This window comes from Gobius niger (assembly GCF_951799975.1).
Source record: "Gobius niger genome assembly, chromosome: 21".
NCBI lineage: Eukaryota > Metazoa > Chordata > Actinopteri > Gobiiformes > Gobiidae > Gobius > Gobius niger.
Genome location: NC_136872.1, coordinates 28,361,434 through 28,387,461, shown reverse-complemented (window position 1 = coordinate 28,387,461; position 26,028 = coordinate 28,361,434). Strand labels below are relative to the sequence as shown.

Below are 26,028 nucleotides of genomic sequence, written 5' to 3'. Positions count from 1 at the left end.
CGAGCTAACAGGCGCGCGAGACTCCCGCCGGCTGAAGCTAACGGAGATTTATTTCGAGTTTACTCCGAGTTTTTAGGCTTTTCTTCCTCTGTTTTAGGAAGAAAACTCACGACACTTAAAGAGGAGACATCAATAACCGCTGAGGTAAAGGTTTTATATCAGGTTTAAGTCGTTTTACCGCCGTTAAACCGAGAGACTCTTGTTTTTGTGTCGGTCAGACTCCATTTAACGTTAGCTCCGCAAATATAATCCCGTCCTTTTAATCAAAGTCATGTTTCTGTGACTGAAGTGAGACTAAAGCAGAAGTAAAAGCGGTTAATGAGGCTAAAAATGTACCTAAAATCAGCAGATATTTCGGTCAACTCCTTAAAACTAAATCTAAAGTGAGTCTGAAGTCAGTTGGAAATGACTTAAATTTATTAACAGGAAAATAATTCAGGTTAAGGTTAGGAAAAGCTTAAGGCTGTCAGGTTTATTTAGCCATTTATGATCAGTGTTGGGGGTAAAGTATTACAGTATCGAGTTACATTACTTTATTCAGTAACTGAGGACTATTACATATTACTTTAACAAAATACGGGAATATTATAGTCATTTAAATTTTCGAATAAAATGCACCAAGTTAAGTTGGTGTGAAAGATCTGCAGTTACGTGTAGTTACTCTCTCACCTCCCACCTGAACAGAACTCTTTCTCTCCAGTTTGGTTTTACCCAAATGTAAAAGCTTAGTGGGAAAAGTGTGGGGAAAAAAAGAAGTGGCAAAAATGTGACAAAAAATAAATAAATAAAAATAAAAATGTGACAAAAAATAATAAAAATGTGACAAAAAATAAATAAAATAAAATAAAAATGTGACAAAAAATAATAAAAATGTGACAAAAAATAAATAAAAATGTGACAAAAAATGAATAAAAATGTGACAAAAAAACAAACAAAAATGTGACAAAAAATATTAAAAATGTGACAAAAAATAATAAAAATGTGACAAAAAAACAAACAAAAATGTGACAAAAAAATAAAATAAAAATGTGACAAAAAACAATAAAAATGTGACAAAAAATAAATAAAAATGTGACAAAAAAATAAAATAAAAATGTGATGAAAAAATTTAAAAATTTGACAAAAAAATGAATAAAAATGTGACAAAAAAATAATAAAAATGTGACAAAGTAATAAAAATGTGATAAAAAATAACAAAAATGTGACAAAAATAAATAAAAATGTGACAAAAAAATAAATAAAAATGTGACAAAAAATATTAAAAATGTGACAAAAAATAAAATAAAAATGTGACAAAAAAATATTAAAAATGTGACAAAAAATAAATAAAAATGTGACAAAAAATAATAAAAATGTGATAAAAAAATATTAAAGATGTGACAAAAATAAATAAAAATGTGACAAAAAAATAAAATAAAAATGTGACAAAAAAATATTAAAAATGTGACAAAAATAAATAAAAATGTGACAAAAAAATAAAATAAAAATGTGACAAAAAAATATTAAAAATGTGACAAAAAATAAATAAAAATGTGACAAAAATAAATAAAAATGTGACAAAAAAATAAATAAAAATGTGACAAAAAATAAATAAAAATGTGACAAAAAATAAATAAAAATGTGACAAAAAATAATAAAAATGTGACAAAAAAAATAAAATAAAAATGTGACAAAAAAATAAAATAAAAATGTGACAAAAAAATATTAAAAATGTGACAAAAAATAAATAAAAATGTGACAAAAAATAAATAAAAATGTGACAAAAAATAATAAAAATGTGACAAAAAAAATAAAATAAAAATGTGACAAAAAAATATTAAAAATGTGACAAAAAATAAATAAAAATGTGACAAAAAATAATAAAAATGTGATAAAAAAAATATTAAAGATGTGACAAAAATAAATAAAAATGTGACAAAAAAATAAAATAAAAATGTGACAAAAAAATATTAAAAATGTGACAAAAAATAAATAAAAATGTGACAAAAAATAAATAAAAATGTGACAAAAAATAATAAAAATGTGACAATAAAATAAAATAAAAATGTGACAAAAAATAACTAAAAATGTGACAAAAAAATAAATAAAAATGTGACAAAAAAATAAATAAAAATGTGACAAAAAATAATAAAAATGTGACAAAAAATAAAATAAAAATGTGACAAAAAATAAATAAAAATGTGACAAAAAATAAATAAAAATGTGACAAAAAATAAATAAAAATGTGACAAAAAAATAAAAGAAAAATGTGACAAAGTAATAAAAATGTGACAAAAAAATAAAATAAAAATGTGACAAAAAATAAATAAAAATGTGACAAAAAAATAAAATAAAAATGTGATAAAAAATAACAAAAATGTGACAAAAAATATTAAAAATGTGACAAAAAATATTAAAAATGTGACAAAAATAAATAAAAATGTGACAAAAAATAAATAAAAATGTGACAATAAATAAATAAAAATGTGACAATAAATAAATAAAAATGTGACAAAAAAATATTAAAAATGTGACAAAAAATAAATAAAAATGTGACAAAAAATAGATAAAAATGTGACAAAAAAATAAAATAAAAATGTGACAAAAAAATAATAAAAATGTGACAATAAATAAATAAAAATTTGACGAAAAAATGTTAAAAATGTGACAAAAAAATAAATAAAAATGTGACAAAAAATAATAAAAATGTGACAAAAAATATTTTTTATTATTTTTTGTCACATTTTGACAAAAAAATTGTAAAAGTGTGACAAAAAAAACAACAAAAATGTGTCTTTATATTATTATATTTCACCAAAAGTAAGTCAAAGTGTAACTCAGCTACATGTTTGCAACAGTCATATGTAATACAGACATAGTACAGTTTTAAAGCTGTAATCACTAATATAGAATATATTACCTTTTTTAAGTAACTTGCCCAACACTGTATTTAATGACATGACAGTTTTAAATCAAGTTTGTCAAATAACGACTCGACAAATACTGCAGTGATTTAGTCACAGTTTCATCCACTTTTACTTCAGTTTGAGTCATTTCAGTCACAGAAAACATGACTGCAATTAAAACTGTGAGGGAATCGACAGAGTGTTCTCACCCATGTGCTCACCTCAAACCAATACAATAATACTATTATAGTTAATATTATAATAATATATTATTATCATATTACAAACAGTGTCGCCAAGTCTGAAACAGCAAAAGGGGGGAATACTGTGGCGTGACAGAGTTACTGTTTACCCAGAGAAGGGTAAAGTAGAACATTTACCTAAAGAAAGGAGACGATTATGGGTCATTCCAACATGGCCGAGTTAGAGGGGGGAAATTTACCCAAAAACTATGTTAAGTCACTTTCATATAAAGAGCGGGATATGAAATGTTGATGAGAAAATGAGGCGAGATTGTGAGATCAGCCTTGAACAAACTGGCATTGGTTTTCATTCCTTATGGATGTTCATCCCCAGTGAACTTCAGTTTGTTCATGAAATGTTGTTTTTCTCTTGCATTCAGTCTCTCGTTGTACAACTGTGACAAGTTTAGGGTCTGATCTGAAAATGGATGATCCGTGGTTCAGTGGCGTGAGCTGTGTCTCCATCATGGCGGCGCTTCTGAACAGGAAGTGATGTCGGTGAAAACGCCCTATAGACTCCGCCTCCTTATGATCACACGATAAAATAAATGATCAGTTATTGGACAAACTTTATTAAAAATGTCATTATATAAAGGGTTTGCGGACCTCCCCCAGTGAGGGACAGGTCAAACATGTCCAGATGTGTAACCCCCTGTGTCTCTGCAGGTGATGAGGCCGAGGTTCTTCACGCCGGCGGAGGTGGGGGTTCACAACACGGCGGAGGACCTGTGGGTGTCCCTCCTGGGCCGCGTGCTGGACCTGACGCCGCTGGCTCAAAGGCACAAAGGCAGGACTGAACAGTTTATCTCCAGTTTATCTCCAGGTTCAGCCCTGTCACGCCTGCCTCACCTGTTCCCTCAGGAGACGCTCTGCTGCTCCCCCTGCTGGAGAGCGCCGGGAAGGACATCAGCGGCTGGTTCCACCCCGACACCAAAGACGTGAGTGTCAACAGTCTGGAGGTTCTTAGCTTTTAAATGTGCTCCTGTTCATGTGCAGCTTCCTCCTGAACCAAGCACATTCTCTTCAGTTCAGCTTTACCCAAATCTAAAAGCTTCTTGCCTGGAGCGGAGGCGTCAGATTTGGGTAAAGCCGACCTGGTTCAGGGGTAAGACAGTCTGTGCTGCAGGTGCTGCGCTTCATCGACCCGCTGACCCAGTGCCGGCGCTACTACACCCCCAGGGGGCGCTTCCTGCACGTGCCCCCCCCAGGCCCCCGCTCAGACTGGGCCTGTGAGCTCAGCGCCCCCTGGTGGAGAGACTCACGCTACAACATCGGCCTGTTGTCCCAGAAAACACGCTTCATCAGAGTCATCAACACGCTGACGAGCCAGGAGCAGAGTCTGGAGGTAAAGCGGGCTAAAGCGGGCTAAAGCGGGCTAAACCAGGGCTAAAGCAGGCTAAAGCAGGCTAAACCAGGGCTAAAGCAGGGCTAAAGCAGGCTAAACTGGGCTAAACCAGGCTAAACCAGGGGCTAAACCAGGGCTAAACCAGGGCTAAAGCAGGGCTAAACCAGGCTAAACCAGGGGCTAAACCAGGGCTAAAGCGGGCTAAAGCAGGCTAAACTGGGCTAAACCAGGCTAAACCAGGGGCTAAACCAGGGCTAAACCAGGGCTAAAGCAGGGCTAAACCAGGGCTAAACCAGGGCTAAACCAGGGCTAAACCAGGGCTAAACCAGGGCTAAACCGGGGCTAAACCGGGGCTAAACCAGGGCTAAAGCAGGGCTAAAGCGGGCTAAACCAGGGCTAAACCAGGGCTAAACCAGGGCTAAACCAGGGCTAAACCAGGGCTAAACCAGGGCTAAACCAGGGCTAAACCAGGGCTAAACCGGGGCTAAACCGGGACTAAAGCAGGGCTAAACCGGGGCTAAACCGGGGCTAAACCAGGGCTAAACCAGGGCTAAACCAGGGCTAAACCAGGGCTAAACCAGGGCTAAACCGGGACTAAAGCAGGGCTAAACCAGGGCTAAACCAGGGCTAAACCAGGGCTAAACCAGGGCTAAACCAGGGCTAAACCAGGGCTAAAGCAGGACTAAACCAGGACTAAAGCGGGCTTAACTGGGCTAAAGCGGGCTAAACTGGGCTAAACCAGGCTAAACCAGGACTAAACCAGGGCTAAACCAGGGCTAAACCAGGGCTAAACTGGGCTAAACCAGGGCTAAACCAGGGCTAAAGCAGGACTAAACCAGGGCTAAACCAGGGCTAAACCAGGCTAAACCAGGCTAAACCAGGGCTAAAACACGCTCCATCAGAGTCATCAACACGCTGACGAGCCAGGAGCAGAGTCTGGAGGTAAAGCGGGCTAAAGCAGGGCTAAAGCGGGCTAAACCAGGGCTAAAGCGGGGCTAAAGCAGGGCTAAACCAGGCTAAACCAGGGCTAAACCAGGGCTAAACCAGGACTAAACCAGGGCTAAACCAGGGCTAAACCAGGGCTAAACTGGGCTAAACCAGGGCTAAACCAGGGCTAAACCAGGGCTAAACCAGGGCTAAACCAGGGCTAAAGCAGGGCTAAACCAGGGCTAAACCAGGGCTAAACCAGGGCTAAACCAGGGCTAAACCAGGTCTAAACCAGGTCTAAACCAGGACTAAACCAGGGCTAAACCAGGACTAAACCAGGACTAAAGCAGGGCTAAACCAGGACTAAACCAGGACTAAAGCAGGGCTAAACCAGGGCTAAAGCAGGGCTAAACCAGGACTAAACCAGGCCTAAACCAGGGCTAAACCAGGACTAAACCAGGACTAAAGCAGGGCTAAACCAGGACTAAACCAGGACTAAAGCAGGGCTAAACCAGGGCTAAAGCAGGGCTAAACCAGGGCTAAACCAGGGCTAAAGCAGGGCTAAACCAGGGCTAAACCAGGGCTAAACCAGGGCTAAAGCAGGGCTAAAGCAGGGCTAAACCAGGACTAAACCAGGGCTAAACCAGGACTAAACCAGGGCTAAAGCAGGACTAAACCAGGACTAAACCAGGGCTAAAGCAGGACTAAAGCAGGGCTAAACCAGGGCTAAACCAGGGCTAAACCAGGGCTAAAGCAGGGCTAAAGCAGGGCTAAACCAGGCTAAACCAGGGCTAAAGCAGGGCTAAACCAGGACTAAACCAGGGCTAAACCAGGACTAAACCAGGGCTAAAGCAGGACTAAACCAGGACTAAACCAGGGCTAAAGCAGGGCTAAACCAGGACTAAACCAGGGCTAAACCAGGACTAAACCAGGGCTAAAGCAGGACTAAACCAGGACTAAACCAGGGCTAAAGCAGGACTAAAGCAGGGCTAAACCAGGGCTAAACCAGGGCTAAACCAGGGCTAAAGCAGGGCTAAAGCAGGGCTAAACCAGGCTAAACCAGGGCTAAAGCAGGGCTAAAGCAGGGCTAAACCAGGCTAAACCAGGGCTAAAGCAGGGCTAAAGCAGGGCTAAACCAGGCTAAACCAGGGCTAAAGCAGGGCTAAAGCAGGGCTAAAGCAGTGTGACGACATCACCATCGCTCGTATGATCTCAGGTGTGCAGCGAGGAGACCCTGGAGGAGATCCTGGGGCGGTACCTGTCCTACAATAGCCACGCCCACAGCTACACCTGGAAGCACGCGGGGGCGGAGCTGGACATGAGCCGCACGCTGGAGGAGAACGGTCTCCACGACGACGACCTGGAGCTGAGCGACCTGGGCCTGGACCGCGACCTCTTCAGCCCCGCCCTCCTGCTGCACTTCAACGACGACCTGAGCGAGGGCTGAGCGAGGGCTGAGCGCCACCGGGCCGCAGCCTGCCCCGGGGCGGCTCCGACAGGAGGTGTGTTTAAAGCCAACACAATAAAGCAGATCTGACAGACTGGAGACATAACAACGCAGTCAAACGTGTATTTGAACATTTTGGACAAATGTAACCCCCGCCTAACCCAGCCATTTTCTCCTGTTTGGCTTTACCCAAATCGAAAGCTTCTTGAAAAAACCGTCAAAATAGCAACATTAGCAAGACGAAAATAATAATAACAATAATGCATTAGTCTGATATACTGTGGCGCTTTTCCAGACGCTCAAAGTCGCTTTACAATGTGGTGCATTATTCATTCACTCTATACTCGGTGATGACAAGCGAGGCCACCAGTCTGCATCATTCATAATGAGAATAAAACCAGTCTGCATCATTCATAATGAGAATAAAACCAGTCTGCATCATTCATAATGAGAATAAAACCAGTCTGCATCATAATGACAATAAAACCAGTCTGCATCATTCATAATGAGAATAAAACCAGTCTGCATCATTTATAATGAGAATAAAACCAGTCTGCATCATTCATAATGAGAATAAAACCAGTCTGAATCATTCATAATGAGAATAAAACCAGTCTGTATCATTCATAATGAGAATAAAACCAGTCTGAATCATTCATAATGAGAATAAAACCAGTCTGCATCATTCATAATGAGAATAAAACCAGTCTGTATCATAATGACAATAAAACCAGTCTGTATCATTCATAATGAGAATAAAACCAGTCTGAATCATTCATAATGAGAATAAAACCAGTCTGAATCATTCATAATGAGAATAAAACCAGTCTGTATCATAATGACAATAAAACCAGTCTGTATCATTCATAATGAGAATAAAACCAGCCTGTATCATTCATAATGACAATAAAACCAGTCTGCATCATAATGACAATAAAACCAGTCTGTATCATTCATAATGAGAATAAAACCAGTCTGTATCATTCATAATGAGAATAAAACCAGTCTGTATCATTCATAATGAGAATAAAACCAGTCTGTATCATTCATAATGAGAATAAAACCAGTCTGCATCATTCATAATGAGAATAAAACCAGTCTGTATCATTCATAATGAGAATAAAACCAGTCTGTATCATTCATAATGAGAATAAAACCAGTCTGTATCATTCATAATGAGAATAAAACCAGTCTGTATCATTCATAATGAGAATAAAACCAGTCTGCATCATTCATAATGAGAATAAAACCAGTCTGTATCATTCATAATGAGAATTAAACCAGTTGAAGACTGGCCATAAGGAGGAGAAAGGCTCTTGGTGCTTCCCGATACCATAGACTTTATTAATCCTTTCTGTCTCATGTCTTTCTGATTTTCACCCAGCGAACATCGACGAAAAGTCCCAGATTTTGGCCCAAAATTCAAACCCGATCCCACGAAACTTTTGACTATTTCCACATTTTTTATTTCAAAATAATGGCGTTTTTCTTTAACATTGCGAGGACGCGGCAAAGCGGGAATCTGCCTCTATTTTTCACTTCGTACAAAATCTATCTCCTAGAGCGTTTATCGGAACAAGCTAGTTTTGGGTGGGAAATAATCTCGAGAAGTAGAACTTTAAAAGTTATCCCAATATATTAAACTGGACGAAGTATTTTGCAATTTTTCGCAAACAATAAATGTCTCCCATTCGCACACATGAAGCCCGATTTTGATCATTTTGTGTCAGGTGTTAGTCACAGTCCTAAACACTCATTATAGCGCCCCCTATAGGAATTATATGGTGAGTACACATTTTTGTTTTACGAAAATTAAAATTATTTGGCACAAAATTGTATTTGGTCGCTCCGATCAGAAAAGTCAATCACACCTATGCCATGTTTTTCACGGTGTTGCCGTAGCGATGACCAGAATGTCCCATTTTATTCTGATGGAAAAATATTAAACTCCATAATCAGCAACATGTGCTTTTTCTATCTCTAGATCTAGAGAAGTGAGGAACCCGGGGTTCTCCAAAGTACTTGGATAAACTAAGTATTTTCAACTTTAAACGTACAAAACAAACAAACATAAAGGCAGTAGCAATACCGTACATTCAGATTGAGGGAGACAAAAGGGGCTTTGGGCATTTGTTGTTATTCTGGCTCAGGATAAAATGACTGACACAAACAGGTGAATGTTTGAATAAATCTCTTTATTTTATATCTCTGAAAATGTAACACTGGCTCCTGACAGACAGGGGGCGCTCACCGGGACACACCTCTCAACACTTCCACCTTTGGCACGACGCGGCGCCCCCTGGGGTCAAAGTACCGTCTACAGTAACATTAAAGTGAGGTTTACAAGGAAGTACCGCAAAAACGTAAGGCTTGAATACGGCGAGTTTAAGGCCGTAACTCGAGCCCGTTTGAGAAAGGATTTACAGGTATCAGCCATGAGCTCCAGTGGGCGGGGCAGTGGGCGGGGCAGTGGGCGGGGCAGTGGGCGGGGTGCGTCGTGGGCGGGGATGGGTGCGTCGTGGGGTTAATAGCCTGTGGAGTCCAGGTACAATCCCTGTTTACGGGCGGCTGCGGCCACATCCGGCCCCGTGCCGTCTTTATGCGCCCTCGCGATTATCAACGCTGGAAGAAACAAGAGACACAAATCAGTCAGAGGGGGAGGAGGAGGAGAGGGAGGAGAGGAGAGGAGAGGGAGGAGAGAGGGAGGAGAGAGGGAGGAGAGGAGAGAGGGAGGAGAGAGGAGAGGGAGGAGAGAGGAGAGGAGAGGAGAGAGGGAGGAGAGAGGGAGGAGAGAGGAGAGAGGGAGGAGAGAGGGAGGAGAGAGGGGAGAGAGGAGAGAGGAGAGGAGAGAGAGGAGAGAGGAGAGAGGGAGGAGAGAGGAGAGGGAGGAGAGGAGAGAGGGGAGGAGAGTGGAGAGAGGAGAGGAGAGAGAGGAGAGAGGGGAGAGGAGAGAGGGGAGGAGAGTGGAGAGAGGAGAGGAGAGAGGAGAGGGAGGAGAGTGGAGAGAGGGGAGGAGAGTGGAGAGAGGAGAGGAGAGAGAGGAGAGAGGGGAGAGGAGAGAGGGGAGGAGAGAGGAGAGAGGAGAGGAGAGAGGAGAGGGAGGAGAGGAGAGGGAGGAGAGGAGAGGGAGGAGAGGAGAGAGGGGAGGAGAGAGGAGAGAGGAGAGGGAGGAGAGTGGAGAGAGGGGAGGAGAGTGAGGAGAGGAGAGAGAGGAGAGAGGGGAGAGGAGAGAGGGGAGGAGAGTGGAGAGAGGAGAGGAGAGAGGAGAGGGAGGAGAGTGGAGAGAGGGGAGGAGAGTGGAGAGAGGAGAGGAGAGAGAGGAGAGAGGGGAGAGGAGAGAGAGGAGAGAGGGGAGGAGAGAGGAGAGAGGAGAGGAGAGAGGAGAGGGAGGAGAGGAGAGGGAGGAGAGGAGAGGGAGGAGAGGAGAGAGGGGAGGAGAGAGGAGAGAGGAGAGGAGAGAGGAGAGGGAGGAGAGTGGAGAGAGGGGAGGAGAGTGAGGAGAGGAGAGAGAGGAGAGAGGGGAGAGGAGAGAGGGGAGGAGAGTGGAGAGAGGAGAGGAGAGAGGAGAGGGAGGAGAGAGGGGAGGAGAGTGGAGAGAGGAGAGGAGAGAGAGGAGAGAGGGGAGAGGAGAGAGGGGAGGAGAGAGGAGAGAGGAGAGGAGAGAGGAGAGGGAGGAGAGGAGAGAGGAGAGGGAGGAGAGGAGAGAGGGGAGGAGAGAGGAGAGAGGAGAGGAGAGAGGAGAGGGAGGAGAGGAGAGGGAGGAGAGGAGAGGGAGGAGAGAGGGGAGAGGGGAGGAGAGTGGAGAGAGGAGAGGAGAGAGAGGAGAGAGGGGAGAGGAGAGAGGGGAGGAGAGTGGAGAGAGGAGAGGAGAGAGGAGAGGGAGGAGAGGAGAGGGAGGAGAGGAGAGGGAGGAGAGGAGAGGGAGGAGAGTGGAGAGGAGAGGGGGAGGAGAGAGGGAGGAGAGGAGAGAGGGAGGAGAGGAGAGGGAGGAGAGGAGAGAGAGGGAGGAGAGAGGAGAGAGGGGAGGAGAGTGGAGAGGGAGGAGAGTGGAGAGGAGAGGGGGAGGAGAGGAGAGAGGGAGGAGAGGAGAGGGAGGAGAGGAGAGGGAGGAGAGTGGGGAGAGAGGAGAGAGAGGGGGAGGAGAGTGGGGAGAGAGGAGAGGGAGAGAGAGGAGGGGGAGGAGAGTGGGGAGAGAGGAGAGGGAGAGAGAGGAGGGGGAGGAGAGTGGGGAGAGAGGAGAGGGAGAGAGAGGAGGGGGAGGAGAGTGGGGAGAGAGGGGGAGGAGAGTGGGGAGAGAGGAGAGGGAGAGAGAGGAGGGGGAGGAGAGTGGGGAGAGAGGAGAGAGAGGGGGAGGAGAGAGGAGAGAGAGGAGAGGGAGGAGAGAGGGTAGAGAGGGGAGGGAGGAGAGGGGGAGAGGGGAGAGGGAGGAGAGGAGAGAGGAAGGGGAGGAGAGGGGGAGAGGGGAGAGAGAGGGAGACTGGGGAGAGAGGAGAGAGGGAGGAGAGGGAGGGGGAGGAGAGAGGAAGGGGAGGAGAGGGGGAGAGGGGAGAGAGAGGGAGACTGGGGAGAGAGGAGAGAGGGAGGAGAGGGAGGGGGAGGAGAGTGGGGAGAGAGGAGGGGGGAGGAGAGTGGGGAGAGAGGAGGGGGGAGGAGAGTGGGAGGAGAGAGGAGAGAGGGAGGAGAGGGAGGGGGAGGAGAGTGGGGAGAGAGGAGGGGGGAGGAGAGTGGGGAGAGAGGAGGGGGGAGAGAGGAGGGGGGAGAGAGGAGGGAGGGGCAGTTTAAATAGGAAAGGTGTAGAGTGGCGCTGAGGCTAACGGCTAACACTGTGGTCCGTGTGGCCCAGGCGTGGTCACGTACTGTTCTTGGTGGTCTTGAAGACGGAGGCGCTGTAGGCGTGGTCGTCTCCGTCCTTCTTGGTCTTCTTCAGCTGCACACTGACCATGTCATTCTTGGTTTCTTCAGGTTCGTAACGCAGCATGATGTACTTCTCTCCAGCCAGGAACACGCTCTTACTGCGCAGCTCATTCTCACTCTTCGTGAAGGGGGTCACCTCCTCCACCTGCAGGGGGAGACAGAGAGGTGAGGGACGGGGGAGACAGGAGAGAGACAGAGACAGGTGAGGGACGGGGGGAGACAGGAGAGAGACAGAGACAGGTGAGGGACGGGGGGGGACAGAGACAGGTGAGAGACAGAGACAGGAGAGAGACAGAGACAGGAGAGAGACAGAGACAGGAGAGAGACAGGAGAGAGACAGAGACAGGAGAGAGACAGAGACAGGAGAGAGACAGAGACAGGAGAGAGAGACAGAGACAGGAGAGAGACAGAGACAGGTGAGAGACAGAGACAGGAGAGAGACAGAGACAGGAGAGAGACAGAGACAGGAGAGAGACAGGAGAGAGACAGAGACAGGAGAGAGACAGAGACAGGAGAGAGACAGAGACAGGAGAGAGAGACAGAGACAGGAGAGAGACAGAGACAGGAGAGAGACAGAGACAGGAGAGAGACAGGAGACAGGAGAGAGACAGAGACAGGAGAGAGACAGGAGAGAGACAGAGACAGGAGAGAGACAGAGACAGGAGAGAGACAGAGACAGGAGAGAGACAGAGACAGGAGAGAGAGACAGAGACAGGAGAGAGACAGAGACAGGTGAGAGACAGAGACAGGAGAGAGACAGAGACAGGAGAGAGACAGAGACAGGAGAGAGACAGGAGAGAGACAGAGACAGGAGAGAGACAGAGACAGGAGAGAGACAGACAGGAGAGAGAGACAGAGACAGGAGAGAGACAGAGACAGGAGAGAGACAGAGACAGGAGAGAGACAGGAGACAGGAGAGAGACAGAGACAGGAGAGAGACAGGAGAGAGACAGAGACAGGAGAGAGACAGAGACAGGAGAGAGACAGAGACAGGAGAGAGACAGAGACAGGAGAGAGAGACAGAGACAGGAGAGAGACAGAGACAGGAGAGAGACAGAGACAGGAGAGAGACAGGAGACAGGAGAGAGACAGAGACAGGAGAGAGACAGGAGAGAGACAGGAGAGAGACAGGAGAGAGACAGGAGAGAGACAGGAGAGAGACAGGAGAGAGACAGAGACAGGAGAGAGAGAGAGACAGGAGAGAGAGAGAGACAGGAGAGAAACAGGAGAGAGACAGGAGAGAGAGAGAGACAGGAGAGAGAGAGAGACAGGAGAGAAACAGGAGAGAGACAGGAGAGAAACAGGAGAGAGACAGGAGAGAGACAGGAGAGAGAGAGAGACAGGAGAGAGACAGGAGAGAGAGAGAGACAGGAGAGAGAGAGAGACAGGAGAGAAACAGGAGAGAGAGAGGAGAGAGAGAGAGACAGGAGAGAGACAGAGACAGGAGAGAGACAGGAGAGAGACAGGAGAGAGACAGGAGAGAGACAGAGACAGGAGAGAGACAGAGACAGGAGAGAGACAGAGACAGGAGAGAGACAGGAGAGAGACAGACAGGAGAGAGACAGAGACAGGAGAGAGACAGAGACAGGAGAGAGACAGAGACAGGAGAGAGACAGAGACAGGAGAGAGACAGGAGAGAGACAGGAGAGAGACAGGAGAGAGACAGACAGGAGAGAGACAGAGACAGGAGAGAGACAGAGACAGGAGAGAGACAGAGACAGGAGAGAGACAGAGACAGGAGAGAGACAGAGACAGGAGAGAGACAGGAGAGAGACAGGAGAGAGACAGAGACAGGAGAGAGACAGGAGAGAGACAGAGACAGGAGAGAGACAGAGGCAGGAGAGAGACAGGAGAGAGACAGAGACATGAGAGAGACAGAGACAGGAGAGAGACAGAGACAGGAGAGAGAGAGAGACAGAGACAGGAGAGAGACAGGAGAGAGACAGGAGAGAGACAGGAGAGAGACAGGAGAGAGACAGAGACAGGAGAGAGACAGAGACAGGAGAGAGAGAGAGACAGAGACAGGAGAGAGACAGGAGAGAGACAGAGACAGGAGAGAGACAGAGACAGGAGAGAGAGAGAGACAGAGACAGGAGAGAGACAGGAGAGAGACAGAGACAGGAGAGAGACAGAGACAGGAGAGAGACAGAGACAGGAGAGAGACAGAGACAGGAGAGAGAGAGAGACAGAGACAGGAGAGAGACAGGAGAGAGACAGAGACAGGAGAGAGAGAGAGACAGAGACAGGAGAGAGACAGGAGAGAGACAGAGACAGGAGAGAGAGAGAGACAGAGACAGGAGAGAGACAGAGACAGGAGAGAGACAGAGACAGGAGAGAGACAGAGACAGGAGAGAGACAGAGACAGGAGAGAGACAGAGACAGGAGAGAGACAGAGACAGGAGAGAGACAGAGACAGGAGAGAGACAGGAGAGAGACAGAGACAGGAGAGAGACAGGAGAGAGACAGAGACAGGAGAGAGACAGGAGAGAGACAGACAGGAGAGAGACAGAGACAGGAGAGAGACGGAGACAGGAGAGAGACAGGAGAGAGACAGACAGGAGAGAGACAGGAGAGAGACAGGAGAGAGACAGACAGGAGAGAGACAGGAGAGAGACAGGAGAGAGACAGAGACAGGAGAGAGACAGAGACAGGAGAGAGACAGAGACAGGAGAGAGACAGAGACAGGAGAGAGACAGGAGAGAGACAGGAGAGAGACAGACAGGAGAGAGACAGAGACAGGAGAGAGACAGAGACAGGAGAGAGACAGGAGAGAGACAGGAGAGAGACAGAGACAGGAGAGAGACAGAGACAGGAGAGAGACAGGAGAGAGACAGAGACAGGAGAGAGACAGGAGAGAGACAGAGACAGGAGAGAGACAGAGACAGGAGAGAGACAGAGACAGGAGAGAGAGAGAGAGAGAGAGAGAGACAGGAGAGAGACAGGAGAGAGACAGAGACAGGAGAGAGACAGAGACAGGAGAGAGACAGAGACAGGAGAGAGAGAGAGACAGGAGAGAGACAGAGACAGGAGAGAGAGAGAGAGAGACAGGAGAGAGACAGAGACAGGAGAGAGAGAGAGAGAGACAGGAGAGAGACAGGAGAGAGACAGAGACAGGAGAGAGACAGGAGAGAGACAGAGACAGGAGAGAGACAGGAGAGAGACAGAGACAGGAGAGAGAGAGAGACAGGAGAGAGACAGAGACAGGAGAGAGACAGAGACAGGAGAGAGACAGAGACAGGAGAGAGAGAGAGACAGGAGAGAGACAGAGACAGGAGAGAGACAGAGACAGGAGAGAGACAGAGACAGGAGAGAGACAGAGACAGGAGAGAGACAGAGACAGGAGAGAGACAGGAGAGAGACAGGAGAGAGACAGGAGAGAGACAGGAGAGAGACAGGAGAGAGACAGGAGAGAGACAGAGACAGGAGAGAGACAGAGACAGGAGAGAGACAGAGACAGGAGAGAGAGAGAGACAGGAGAGAGACAGAGACAGGAGAGAGAGAGAGACAGGAGAGAGACAGAGACAGGAGAGAGACAGAGACAGGAGAGAGAGAGAGACAGGAGAGAGACAGAGACAGGAGAGAGACAGAGACAGGAGAGAGACAGGAGAGAGACAGAGACAGGAGAGAGACAGAGACAGGAGAGAGACAGAGACAGGAGAGAGACAGGAGAGAGACAGAGACAGGAGAGAGAGAGAGACAGGAGAGAGACAGAGACAGGAGAGAGACAGAGACAGGAGAGAGACAGAGACAGGAGAGAGAGAGAGACAGGAGAGAGACAGAGACAGGAGAGAGACAGAGACAGGAGAGAGACAGAGACAGGAGAGAGACAGAGACAGGAGAGAGACAGAGACAGGAGAGAGACAGAGACAGGAGAGAGACAGGAGAGAGACAGGAGAGAGACAGGAGAGAGACAGGAGAGAGACAGGAGAGAGACAGGAGAGAGACAGAGACAGGAGAGAGACAGAGACAGGAGAGAGACAGAGACAGGAGAGAGAGAGAGACAGGAGAGAGACAGAGACAGGAGAGAGACAGAGACAGGAGAGAGACAGAGACAGGAGAGAGAGAGAGACAGGAGAGAGACAGAGACAGGAGAGAGACAGAGACAGGAGAGAGACAGGAGAGAGACAGAGACAGGAGAGAGACAGAGACAGGAGAGAGACAGAGACAGGAGAGAGACAGGAGACAGGAGAGAGACAGACAGGAGAGAGACAGGAGAGAGACAGAGACAGGAGAGAGACAGAGACAGGAGAGAGACAGAGACAGGTGAGGGACGGGAGAGAGACAGAGACAGGTGAGGGACGGGGGGAGACAGAGACAGGAGAGGGACGGGGGGAGACAGAGACAGGTGAGGGACGGGGGGAGACAGACAGGTGAGGGACGGGAGAGAGACAGAGACAGGTGAGAGACAGAGACAGGTGAGGGACGGGAGAGAGACAGAGACAGGTGAGGGACGGGGGGAGACAGAGACAGGTGAGGGACGGGGGGAGACAGACAGGTGAGGGACGGGAGAGAGACAGAGACAGGTGAGAGACAGAGACAGGTGAGGGACGGGAGAGAGACAGAGACAGGTGAGGGACGGGGGGAGACAGAGACAGGTGAGGGACGGGAGAGAGACAGAGACAGGTGAGAGACAGAGACAGGTGAGGGACGGGGGGAGACAGAGACAGGTGAGGGACGGGAGAGAGACAGAGACAGGTGAGAGACAGAGACAGGTGAGGGACGGGAGAGAGACAGAGACAGGTGAGGGACGGGGGGAGACAGAGACAGGTGAGGGACGGGGGGAGACAGACAGGTGAGGGACGGGAGAGAGACAGAGACAGGTGAGGGACGGGGGGAGACAGAGACAGGTGAGGGACGGGGGGAGACAGACAGGTGAGGGACGGGAGAGAGACAGAGACAGGAGAGGGACGGGGGGAGACAGAGACAGGAGAGGGACGGGAGAGAGACAGAGACAGGAGAGGGACGGGGGGAGACAGACAGGTGAGGGACGGGAGACAGACAGAGACAGGTGAGAGACAGGAGAGAGACAGAGACAGGTGAGGGACGGGGGGAGACAGAGACAGGAGAGGGACAGGAGAGAGACAGAGACAGGAGAGAGACAGAGACAGGAGAGAGACAGAGACAGGTGAGGGACGGGGGGAGACAGAGACAGGTGAGGGACGGGGGGAGACAGAGACAGGTGAGGGACAGGGGAGACAGACAGGAGAGAGACAGAGGCAGGAGAGAGACAGAGGCAGGAGAGAGACAGAGACAGGAGAGAGACAGGAGAGAGACAGGAGAGAGACAGAGACAGGAGAGAGACAGAGACAGGAGAGAGACAGAGACAGGAGAGAGACAGAGGCAGGAGAGAGACAGAGACAGGAGAGAGACAGGAGAGAGACAGGAGAGAGACAGAGGCAGGAGAGAGACAGAGACAGGAGAGAGACAGAGGCAGGAGAGAGACAGAGGCAGGAGAGAGACAGAGACAGGAGAGAGACAGAGGCAGGAGAGAGACAGAGACAGGAGAGAGACAGAGACAGGAGAGAGACAGAGGCAGGAGAGAGACAGAGACAGGAGAGAGACAGGAGAGAGACAGAGGCAGGAGAGAGACAGGAGAGAGACAGAGGCAGGAGAGAGACAGAGGCAGGAGAGAGACAGGAGAGAGACAGAGACAGGAGAGAGACAGAGACAGGAGAGAGACAGGAGAGAGACAGGAGAGAGACAGGAGAGAGACAGAGACAGGAGAGAGACAGAGGCAGGAGAGAGACAGAGGCAGGAGAGAGACAGGAGAGAGACAGGAGAGAGACAGAGACAGGAGAGAGACAGAGACAGGAGAGAGACAGGAGAGAGACAGGAGAGAGACAGAGACAGGAGAGAGACAGAGGCAGGAGAGAGACAGAGGCAGGAGAGAGACAGAGGCAGGAGAGAGACAGGAGAGAGACAGAGGCAGGAGAGAGACAGGAGAGAGACAGAGACAGGAGAGAGACAGGAGAGAGACAGAGGCAGGAGAGAGACAGGAGAGAGACAGAGGCAGGAGAGAGACAGAGGCAGGAGAGAGACAGAGGCAGGAGAGAGACAGGAGAGAGACAGAGGCAGGAGAGAGACAGAGACAGGAGAGAGACAGGAGAGAGACAGAGGCAGGAGAGAGACAGGAGAGAGACAGAGACAGGAGAGAGACAGAGGCAGGAGAGAGACAGAGGCAGGAGAGAGACAGAGGCAGGAGAGAGACAGGAGAGAGACAGAGGCAGGAGAGAGACAGGAGAGAGACAGAGACAGGAGAGAGACAGGAGAGAGACAGAGGCAGGAGAGAGACAGGAGAGAGACAGAGGCAGGAGAGAGACAGAGGCAGGAGAGAGACAGAGACAGGAGAGAGACAGGAGAGAGACAGAGGCAGGAGAGAGACAGGAGAGAGACAGAGGCAGGAGAGAGACAGGAGAGAGACAGAGACAGGAGAGAGACAGGAGAGAGACAGGAGAGAGACAGGAGAGAGACAGAGACAGGAGAGAGACAGGAGAGAGACAGAGACAGGAGAGAGACAGAGGCAGGAGAGGGACAGAGACAGGAGAGAGACAGGAGAGAGACAGAGACAGGAGAGAGACAGAGGCAGGAGAGGGACAGAGACAGGAGAGAGACAGGAGAGAGACAGGAGAGAGACAGGAGAGAGACAGGAGAGAGACAGGAGAGACAGAGACAGGACAGAGACAGGAGAGAGACAGGAGAGAGACAGAGGCAGGACAGAGACAGGAGAGAGACAGGAGAGAGACAGGACAGAGACAGGAGAGAGACAGGAGAGGGACAGAGACAGGAGAGAGACAGAGACAGGACAGAGACAGGAGAGAGACAGGAGAGAGACAGAGGCAGGAGAGAGACAGAGACAGGACAGAGACAGGAGAGAGACAGGAGAGAGACAGAGGCAGGAGAGAGACAGAGGCAGGAGAGAGACAGAGGCAGGAGAGGGACAGAGGCAGGAGAGGGACAGAGACAGGAGAGAGACAGGAGAGAGACAGGAGAGAGACAGGAGAGACAGAGACAGGAGAGAGACAGGAGAGAGACAGGAGAGAGACAGAGACAGGAGAGAGACAGAGACAGGAGAGGGACAGAGACAGGAGAGAGACAGGAGAGAGACAGAGGCAGGAGAGGGACAGAGACAGGAGAGAGACAGGAGAGAGACAGGAGAGAGACAGGAGAGAGACAGGAGAGAGACAGGAGAGAGACAGGAGAGAGACAGGAGAGAGACAGAGGCAGGAGAGGGACAGGAGAGAGACAGAGACAGGAGAGAGACAGAGACAGGAGAGAGACAGGAGAGAGACAGAGACAGGAGAGAGACAGAGACAGGAGAGAGACAGGAGAGAGACAGGAGAGAGACAGGAGAGAGACAGGAGAGAGACAGAGGCAGGAGAGGGACAGAGACAGGACAGAGACAGGAGAGAGACAGAGACAGGAGAGAGACAGAGACAGGAGAGAGACAGGAGAGAGACAGGAGAGAGACAGAGGCAGGAGAGAGACAGGAGAGAGACAGAGGCAGGAGAGAGACAGGAGAGAGACAGAGACAGGAGAGAGACAGGAGAGAGACAGGAGAGAGACAGAGACAGGAGAGGGACAGAGACAGGAGAGAGACAGGAGAGAGACAGGAGAGAGACAGGAGAGAGACAGAGGCAGGAGAGAGACAGGAGAGAGACAGAGGCAGGAGAGAGACAGGAGAGAGACAGAGGCAGGAGAGGGACAGGAGAGAGACAGAGGCAGGAGAGGGACAGAGACAGGAGAGAGACAGGAGAGAGACAGGAGAGAGACAGGAGAGAGACAGAGGCAGGAGAGAGACAGGAGAGAGACAGAGGCAGGAGAGAGACAGGAGAGAGACAGAGACAGGAGAGAGACAGGAGAGAGACAGAGACAGGAGAGAGACAGGAGAGAGACAGAGGCAGGAGAGGGACAGAGGCAGGAGAGGGACAGAGACAGGAGAGAGACAGGAGAGAGACAGGAGAGACAGAGACAGGAGAGAGACAGGAGAGAGACAGAGACAGGAGAGAGACAGAGACAGGAGAGAGACAGAGGCAGGAGAGGGACAGAGACAGGAGAGAGACAGGAGAGAGACAGGAGAGAGACAGGAGAGAGACAGGAGAGAGACAGGAGAGAGACAGGAGAGAGACAGAGGCAGGAGAGAGACAGGAGAGAGACAGAGGCAGGAGAGAGACAGGAGAGAGACAGAGGCAGGAGAGAGACAGAGACAGGAGAGAGACAGGAGAGGGACAGAGACAGGAGAGAGACAGGAGAGAGACAGAGACAGGAGAGAGACAGGAGAGAGACAGAGACAGGAGAGAGACAGGAGAGAGTTCCGTTCATCTGCTCTCGCTCATGTAGAACCCAGATTATTGGGTAATCTGATAATCCACCATCCATCCATTCACTGATTAGAAAGTCCCTCACAGACGGGGGGGGGGGGGTATGAAGACGCCCCCCAGGTAGAATGAAAAGGAACATAATAGTGCTGTCGTGTTACTCACTGTTGGAATGAACCCCGGACTGGAGGCCCATAGGGAGAGTACGCCGCCAACAGAGCCGAAAATCGCCCCTTCCCCGACTCCTTTTTCTGCCTTCAAGCTATCGATGTACGCCTTCCACGACATGCTGCAACACAGGGTCAGAAACGGGTCAGAAACGGGTCAGAAACGGGTCAGAAACGAGTCAGAAACGAGTCAGAAACGAGTCAGAAACGGGTCAGAAACGAGTCAGAAACGAGTCAGAAACGGGTCAGAAACGAGTCTGAAACGAGTCAGAAACGAGTCAGAAACGGGTCAGAAACGGGTCAGAAACGGGTCAGAAACGGGTCAGAAACGAGTCAGAAACGAGTCAGAAACGAGTCAGAAACGAGTCAGAAACGGGTCAGAAACGAGTCAGAAACGAGTCAGAAACGGGTCAGAAACGAGTCAGAAACGGGTCAGAAACGAGTCAGAAACGGGTCAGAAACGGGTCAGAAACGAGTCAGAAACGAGTCAGAAACGGGTCAGAAACGAGTCAGAAACGAGTCAGAAACGGGTCAGAAACGAGTCAGAAACGGGTCAGAAACGAGTCAGAAACGGGTCAGAAACGGGTCAGAAACGAGTCAGAAACGAGTCAGAAACGGGTCAGAAACGAGTCAGAAACGGGTTAGAAACGGGTTAGAAACGGGTTAGAAACGGGTCAGAAACGGGTCAGAAACGGGTCAGAAACGAGTCAGAAACGGGTCAGAAACGAGTCGGAAACGGGTCAGAAACGGGTCAGAAACGGGTCAGAAACGGGTCAGAAACGGGTCAGAAACGAGTCAGAAACGAGTCAGAAACGAGTCAGAAACGGGTCAGAAACGAGTCAGAAACGGGTCAGAAACGAGTCAGAAACGGGTCAGAAACGAGTCAGAAACGAGTCAGAAACGGGTCAGAAACGAGTCAGAAACGGGTCAGAAACGGGTCAGAAATGAGTCAGAAACGAGTCAGAAACGGGTCAGAAACGGGTCAGAAACGGGTCAGAAACGGGTCAGAAACGAGTCAGAAACGGGTCAGAAACGGGTCAGAAACGAGTCAGAAACGAGTCAGAGACGAGTCAGAGACGGGTCAGAGACGGGTCAGAAACGGGTTAGAAACGGGTCAGAAACGGGTCAGAAACGAGTCAGAAACGGGTCAGAAACGGGTCAGAAACGGGTCAGAAACGGGTCAGAAACGGGTCAGAGACGGGTCAGAGACGGGTCAGAAACGGGTCAGAAACGGGTCAGAAACGAGTCAGAAACGAGTCAGAAACGGGTCAGAAACGGGTCAGAAACGGGTCAGAAACGGGTCAGAAACGGGTCAGAAACGGGTTAGAAACGGGTCAGAAACGAGTCAGAAACGGGTCAGAAACGAGTCAGAAACGGGTCAGAAACGAGTCAGAAACGGGTCAGAAACGGGTCAGAAACGGGTTAGAAACGGGTCAGAAACGAGTCAGAAACGAGTCAGAAACGAGTCAGAAACGGGTCAGAAACGGGTCAGAAACGGGTCAGAAACGGGTCAGAAACGGGTCAGAAACGAGTCAGAAACGAGTCAGAAACGAGTCAGAAACGGGTCAGAAACGGGTCAGAAACGGGTCAGAAACGAGTCAGAAACGAGTCAGAAACGAGTCAGAAACGGGTCAGAAACGGGTCAGAAACGAGTCAGAAACGAGTCAGAAACGAGTCAGAAACGAGTCAGAAACGGGTCAGAAACGAGTCAGAAACGAGTCAGAAACGGGTCAGAAACGAGTCAGAAACGGGTCAGAAACGGGTCAGAAACGGGTCAGAAACGAGTCAGAAACGGGTCAGAAACGGGTCAGAAACGAGTCAGAAACGAGTCAGAAACGGGTCAGAAACGGGTCAGAAACGGGTTAGAAACGGGTCAGAAACGAGTCAGAAACGGCCCATATACAGAGGAAAGTTAAAGTAAGTTTGTGTCACTTTATGTGGTCTGATCATCACAGGAACGACTAAACACTTGTCACAGGGTCATGACCTTTGCCTCTCAGGGGTCACAGGGTCATGACCTCTGTGCCTCTCAGGGGTCACAGGGTCTTTGCCTCTCAGGGGTCACAGGGTCATGACCTCTGTGCCTCTCAGGGGGGGTTGGGGGTTCACCTCTCAGAGCCTGCTCTTGAGGAGTTCTTGTTGAAACTTGTCTGACCTGGAGAAACACATTCCTCTGGTTTCTGCAGCGACCTGAGCGTTAAAGCTACACTTCCTCCTCGCCAGCCTACAGAAAGTATCAAAGCCAGCTCGGTCTTAGCTTTCAAATGAGGCGCGACTCTGGCCTGTGTCGGTGCTTTTCAGCTTGGAGAATGAGCCGTTTGGAGCCAGTTGTTCCTGTGAACTGTGTCTAAACAGAAAAAGATCAACAACACCTTCGTACCAAACTAAAAGTACAGACTTGTGCATAAATGTTGCCTTTAAAGCCCTGACGTCCCTGAAACCCTGTGAGCTTTTAGATTTGGGTAAAGCAGACGCCTCCGCCTGAGCTCCGCCCGTCGTTACTTCTGTGTTTAGCTTTAGCTGCGGCTCCTTTGACTCCACGTCACAAAATGGCGGCTGCTCTTTGGACAAACATTCACAGCCAGCACTTTTTCATCGGTTTAGACTTAAATATGTGATCAGGGCCGTCGGCAAAGTCCCCGAGTGTGGGGGGGTCATGTGGGGGGGTCATGTGGGGGGGTCATGTGGGGGGGTCATGTGGGGGGGTCATGTGGGGGGGTCATGTCAAAAAACATGCTTAAAGGGGAAATAACACATGGAAAAATAACAATAACTGTGGAAAAAAGGAATAACTGGGGCAGAAATAAGAACAAATGTGTAAATAAATGTGTTTGAGTCTCGGTTCTGACACGTTTCCAAAGTGGATCAAAAGTACATTTAGTTTCACGTTTCCTTCACGTTTGATCCAGTTTCTGTGACACGTGATCCGTGTTTCTCCACATGTTCCTGCACATGTGACGTGACAGAGCTTCATGTCAAACAGGAACCAGCGGAAACACCACCACAAACGCTTCCTCCTCTTTGGCTTTACCCAAATCTGAACTAACAACGACGGCAGAGACGAGGATGAAAGCAGCGAAAATTCAACCACAAAGTGAAAAGTAAAAAACACAATAAACACAATAAAAGCGTCAGAAATGAGCTGATGTGGAAACGGCTCCGTTAAGAGGATTTTCCTCGGCTTTCAAATGAGGAACAAGTCACAAAACCAACAAAAACGTGACAAACAATTATGAATAAAGACCAAAAAAAAATATGAAAAAATGATTTTTTTTAACATAAACTGATGAAAAAAGTAAAATAAAAATTAGAAAAAAATATGAAAAAATTATGATTTTTTTTAACATAAACTGATGAAAAAAGTAAAATAAAAATTAGAAAAAAATATGAAAAAATTATGATTTTTTTTAACATAAACTGATGAAAAAAGTAAAATAAAAATTAGAAAAAAATATGAAAAAATTATGATTTTTTTTAACATAAACTGATGAAAAAAGTAAAATAAAAATTAGAAAAAATTATGAAAAAATTATGAAAAAACAATTAAAAAAATATATGAAAAAAATTGCTAAAAATAATGAATTTTTTTACAAAAAATGTTGAAAAAAAAAAAAGAAATTATACATTTTACATACATTTTGTTCAACCACAAAGTGAAAAGTTCAAAAAGACTAAAACACAATGAAAAGCGTCAGAAATGAGCCTGGAAACGGCTCCGTTAAGGTGATTTTCCTCGGCTTTCAAATGAGGCGCGACTCTGGCCTGGGGACTGTGAGCGTCAGGCAAGAAGATTCTAGATTCGGGTAAAGCTGAACTCATATTATTTTCCTCTAAACATTGATTTACTGCCAGTTTTAGTGGAATTTAACGCCGAGTAATGACTTTTAACAACTTCATTTGTGCACAATTCATTTACTGACTTTAAACCTCTTAACCCCCGCCTTCACCAGCTCAGCTTTACCCAAATGTAAAGGCCGACAAAGCTGATCTGAAAGGCTCTGTTTCCTCTGTTTGATTGTGTTTTGATGCTTGTAGGATTTGGGTAAAGCTAAAGTGGAGGTAGAAACCCTGGCAGTACTTGTGTGAGTACTTTTAGTCCTTGTTGAAGTACTTTGCAGTACTTTTAGTCCTGACTGGGGCGTGTGAGGCGAATGAGGAAGCAGCCACTGCCCTGTTCCTCTGGGCTCGGGACGTTTCACACTCAAACCTTTCCTCACTTTATCCACACTTTAAACTGAGCTTTGACTTTTCACCAGGTTTAACGTCTTTAAGGCCTGAGCTTCACACAGTGCACGTGTGAGTGTGAGTGTGTGTGTGTGTGTGTGTGTGTGTGTGTGTGTGTGTGTGTGTGTGTGTGTGTGTGTGCACGTGCGCGTGTGCCTGGTGTGTGTGTGTGCGTGCGCGCCTTACCTGACCAGGTGTGTCTCACTGCAGCAGCACAAACTCAGAGAAGTGACGAGGAACAGGAAGAGCAGGACTTTTTATAAAGCACAGCCACTCCCAGCCCCCAGGACCTCCTCCCCCTCCTCCTCACCCTTCCTCACCCGCCCAGGGGGAGGGGCCACACCAGGAACCAGGAAGAGCCTCAGGAGTCACATGCTCCAAGCACTCCCCCTCCCCCGAGGAGCAGGAGCAGGAGGAGGAGGAGCAGGAGGAAGAGGAGGAGCAGGAGGCCGGGGTCTCCCGCACTGACTCCCAGAGCGACACTAAGGAGACGAAAACCAGGGGAACAAGTCACAAAACCAACAAAAACCTTCTTTTTTTTTTTTTTTTAAATATCTTTATTTGAATTGGGACAGTGCACATTAATCAGCATGTGTTTCTTCAACATGTCAATGTGCCGGAGTCAGCCATACAGGCTAAATTATAGCCTAAAATTATGAATAAAGACCAAAAAAAAAAAAAAAGACAAAAAATGATGAAAAACGGGGAAAAAAATATGAAAAAAATTGAGAAAAAATTATTTAAAAATTATGATTTTTTTTGCAAAAACTTATGAAAAAAGTAAAATAAAACTGAAAAAAAATTTAAATAAATGATCAAAAAGAATTAAAAAATTATGAAAAAAAATTGCTAAAAATAATGAAAAAAGAAAAAAAAATGACAAAAAAGAATGAGAAAATTATGACATTTTGTACAAAAAAATGATGAAAAAAGAAAAAAAAATTGTTCAAAAAATGTGTAAAAAAAGAATGAAAAAGTCATGATTTTTTTTTTTAAATGATGAAAAAAGACCAAAAAATGACGGATAAAATGTGCTCAAAATAATGGGAAAAAAGTGACAATAAAATTGACAAAAAATCATGAAAAAATCATGAAAAAAGAATTAAAAAAAATATGAAAAAGAATACAAGCGGCCAATAGTGAGTTTCCTTCGCAGGGTGGCTGGGCGCCTTCGACATCGGGTGAGGAGCTCCTTTTAGATTTGGGTAAAGCTGAGCTGGAGAGACTGCAGTGTGTTCAGGTTAAAATAACTCCGTCTCCTTTGTGGGAGTCTGGGCTCGAATGTAAATGTTGAGTTTATAAAAATACAGATAATATTCCTCAAATCGACCTGTAGCAGTGAAGTTATACTTTTAACCTCTTAACCCCCACCTGAACCCAGTACTGCTTCTCCAGTTCAGCTTTACCCAAATCTGAAGCTTCTGGACAGTTTTGTCACATTTCTGAAGCGTTTTTGTCGTGTTTTCTTCTCTTTTTGTGTGGCTTTTTGCTGTGTTTGTGTAGTTTTTTTGTTGTTTTTCTCAGACACAGAAACTTTCAGCTTTCACTAAAACAAAGAACTG

General features: G+C 47.4%; 2 protein-coding genes across 2 annotated transcripts; one reads left to right on the top strand and one right to left on the bottom strand.

Moving 5' to 3' along the window:
* The first annotated feature begins 22 nt into the window (after positions 1-22).
* Positions 23-6,888, top strand: cyb5d1 (cytochrome b5 domain containing 1). The gene is made up of 5 exons (XM_079580444.1): positions 23-144; positions 3,794-3,914; positions 3,989-4,065; positions 4,254-4,472; positions 6,616-6,888. Exons 2-5 carry the CDS (start codon positions 3,797-3,799, stop codon positions 6,844-6,846), a joined length of 645 nt encoding a protein of 214 aa, XP_079436570.1. The 5' UTR covers positions 23-144; positions 3,794-3,796; the 3' UTR covers positions 6,847-6,888.
* Positions 6,889-9,024: 2,136 nt separating this feature from the next.
* Positions 9,025-24,678, bottom strand: LOC306980823 (uncharacterized protein). Its single transcript, XM_079580256.1, has 4 exons — positions 24,653-24,678; positions 20,241-20,364; positions 11,704-11,905; positions 9,025-9,468 (listed from the first exon to the last, which is right to left on the bottom strand). Exons 2-4 carry the CDS (start codon positions 20,361-20,363, stop codon positions 9,371-9,373), a joined length of 423 nt encoding a protein of 140 aa, XP_079436382.1. The 5' UTR covers position 20,364; positions 24,653-24,678; the 3' UTR covers positions 9,025-9,370.
* Between the last annotated feature and the right edge of the window lie 1,350 nt (positions 24,679-26,028).

What these genes read in the sequence shown, in the direction of transcription:
- LOC306980823 (XM_079580256.1), bottom strand. Translation starts at nt 20,363, where the DNA reads ATGTCGTGGAAGGCGTACATCGATAGCTTGAAGGCAGAAAAAGGAGTC. An exon ending in GTCCGGGGTTCATTCCAACA is followed by an intron (nt 11,906 to 20,240) that starts GTGAGTAACACG and finishes CTCCCCCTGCAG; the next exon opens with GTGGAGGAGGTGACCCCCTT. An exon ending in CTTCAAGACCACCAAGAACA is followed by an intron (nt 9,469 to 11,703) that starts GTACGTGACCAC and finishes TGTTTCTTCCAG; the next exon opens with CGTTGATAATCGCGAGGGCG.
- cyb5d1 (XM_079580444.1), top strand. Translation starts at nt 3,797, where the DNA reads ATGAGGCCGAGGTTCTTCACGCCGGCGGAGGTGGGGGTTCACAACACG. An exon ending in TCCACCCCGACACCAAAGAC is followed by an intron (nt 4,066 to 4,253) that starts GTGAGTGTCAAC and finishes TCTGTGCTGCAG; the next exon opens with GTGCTGCGCTTCATCGACCC. An exon ending in GCCAGGAGCAGAGTCTGGAG is followed by an intron (nt 4,473 to 6,615) that starts GTAAAGCGGGCT and finishes GTATGATCTCAG; the next exon opens with GTGTGCAGCGAGGAGACCCT.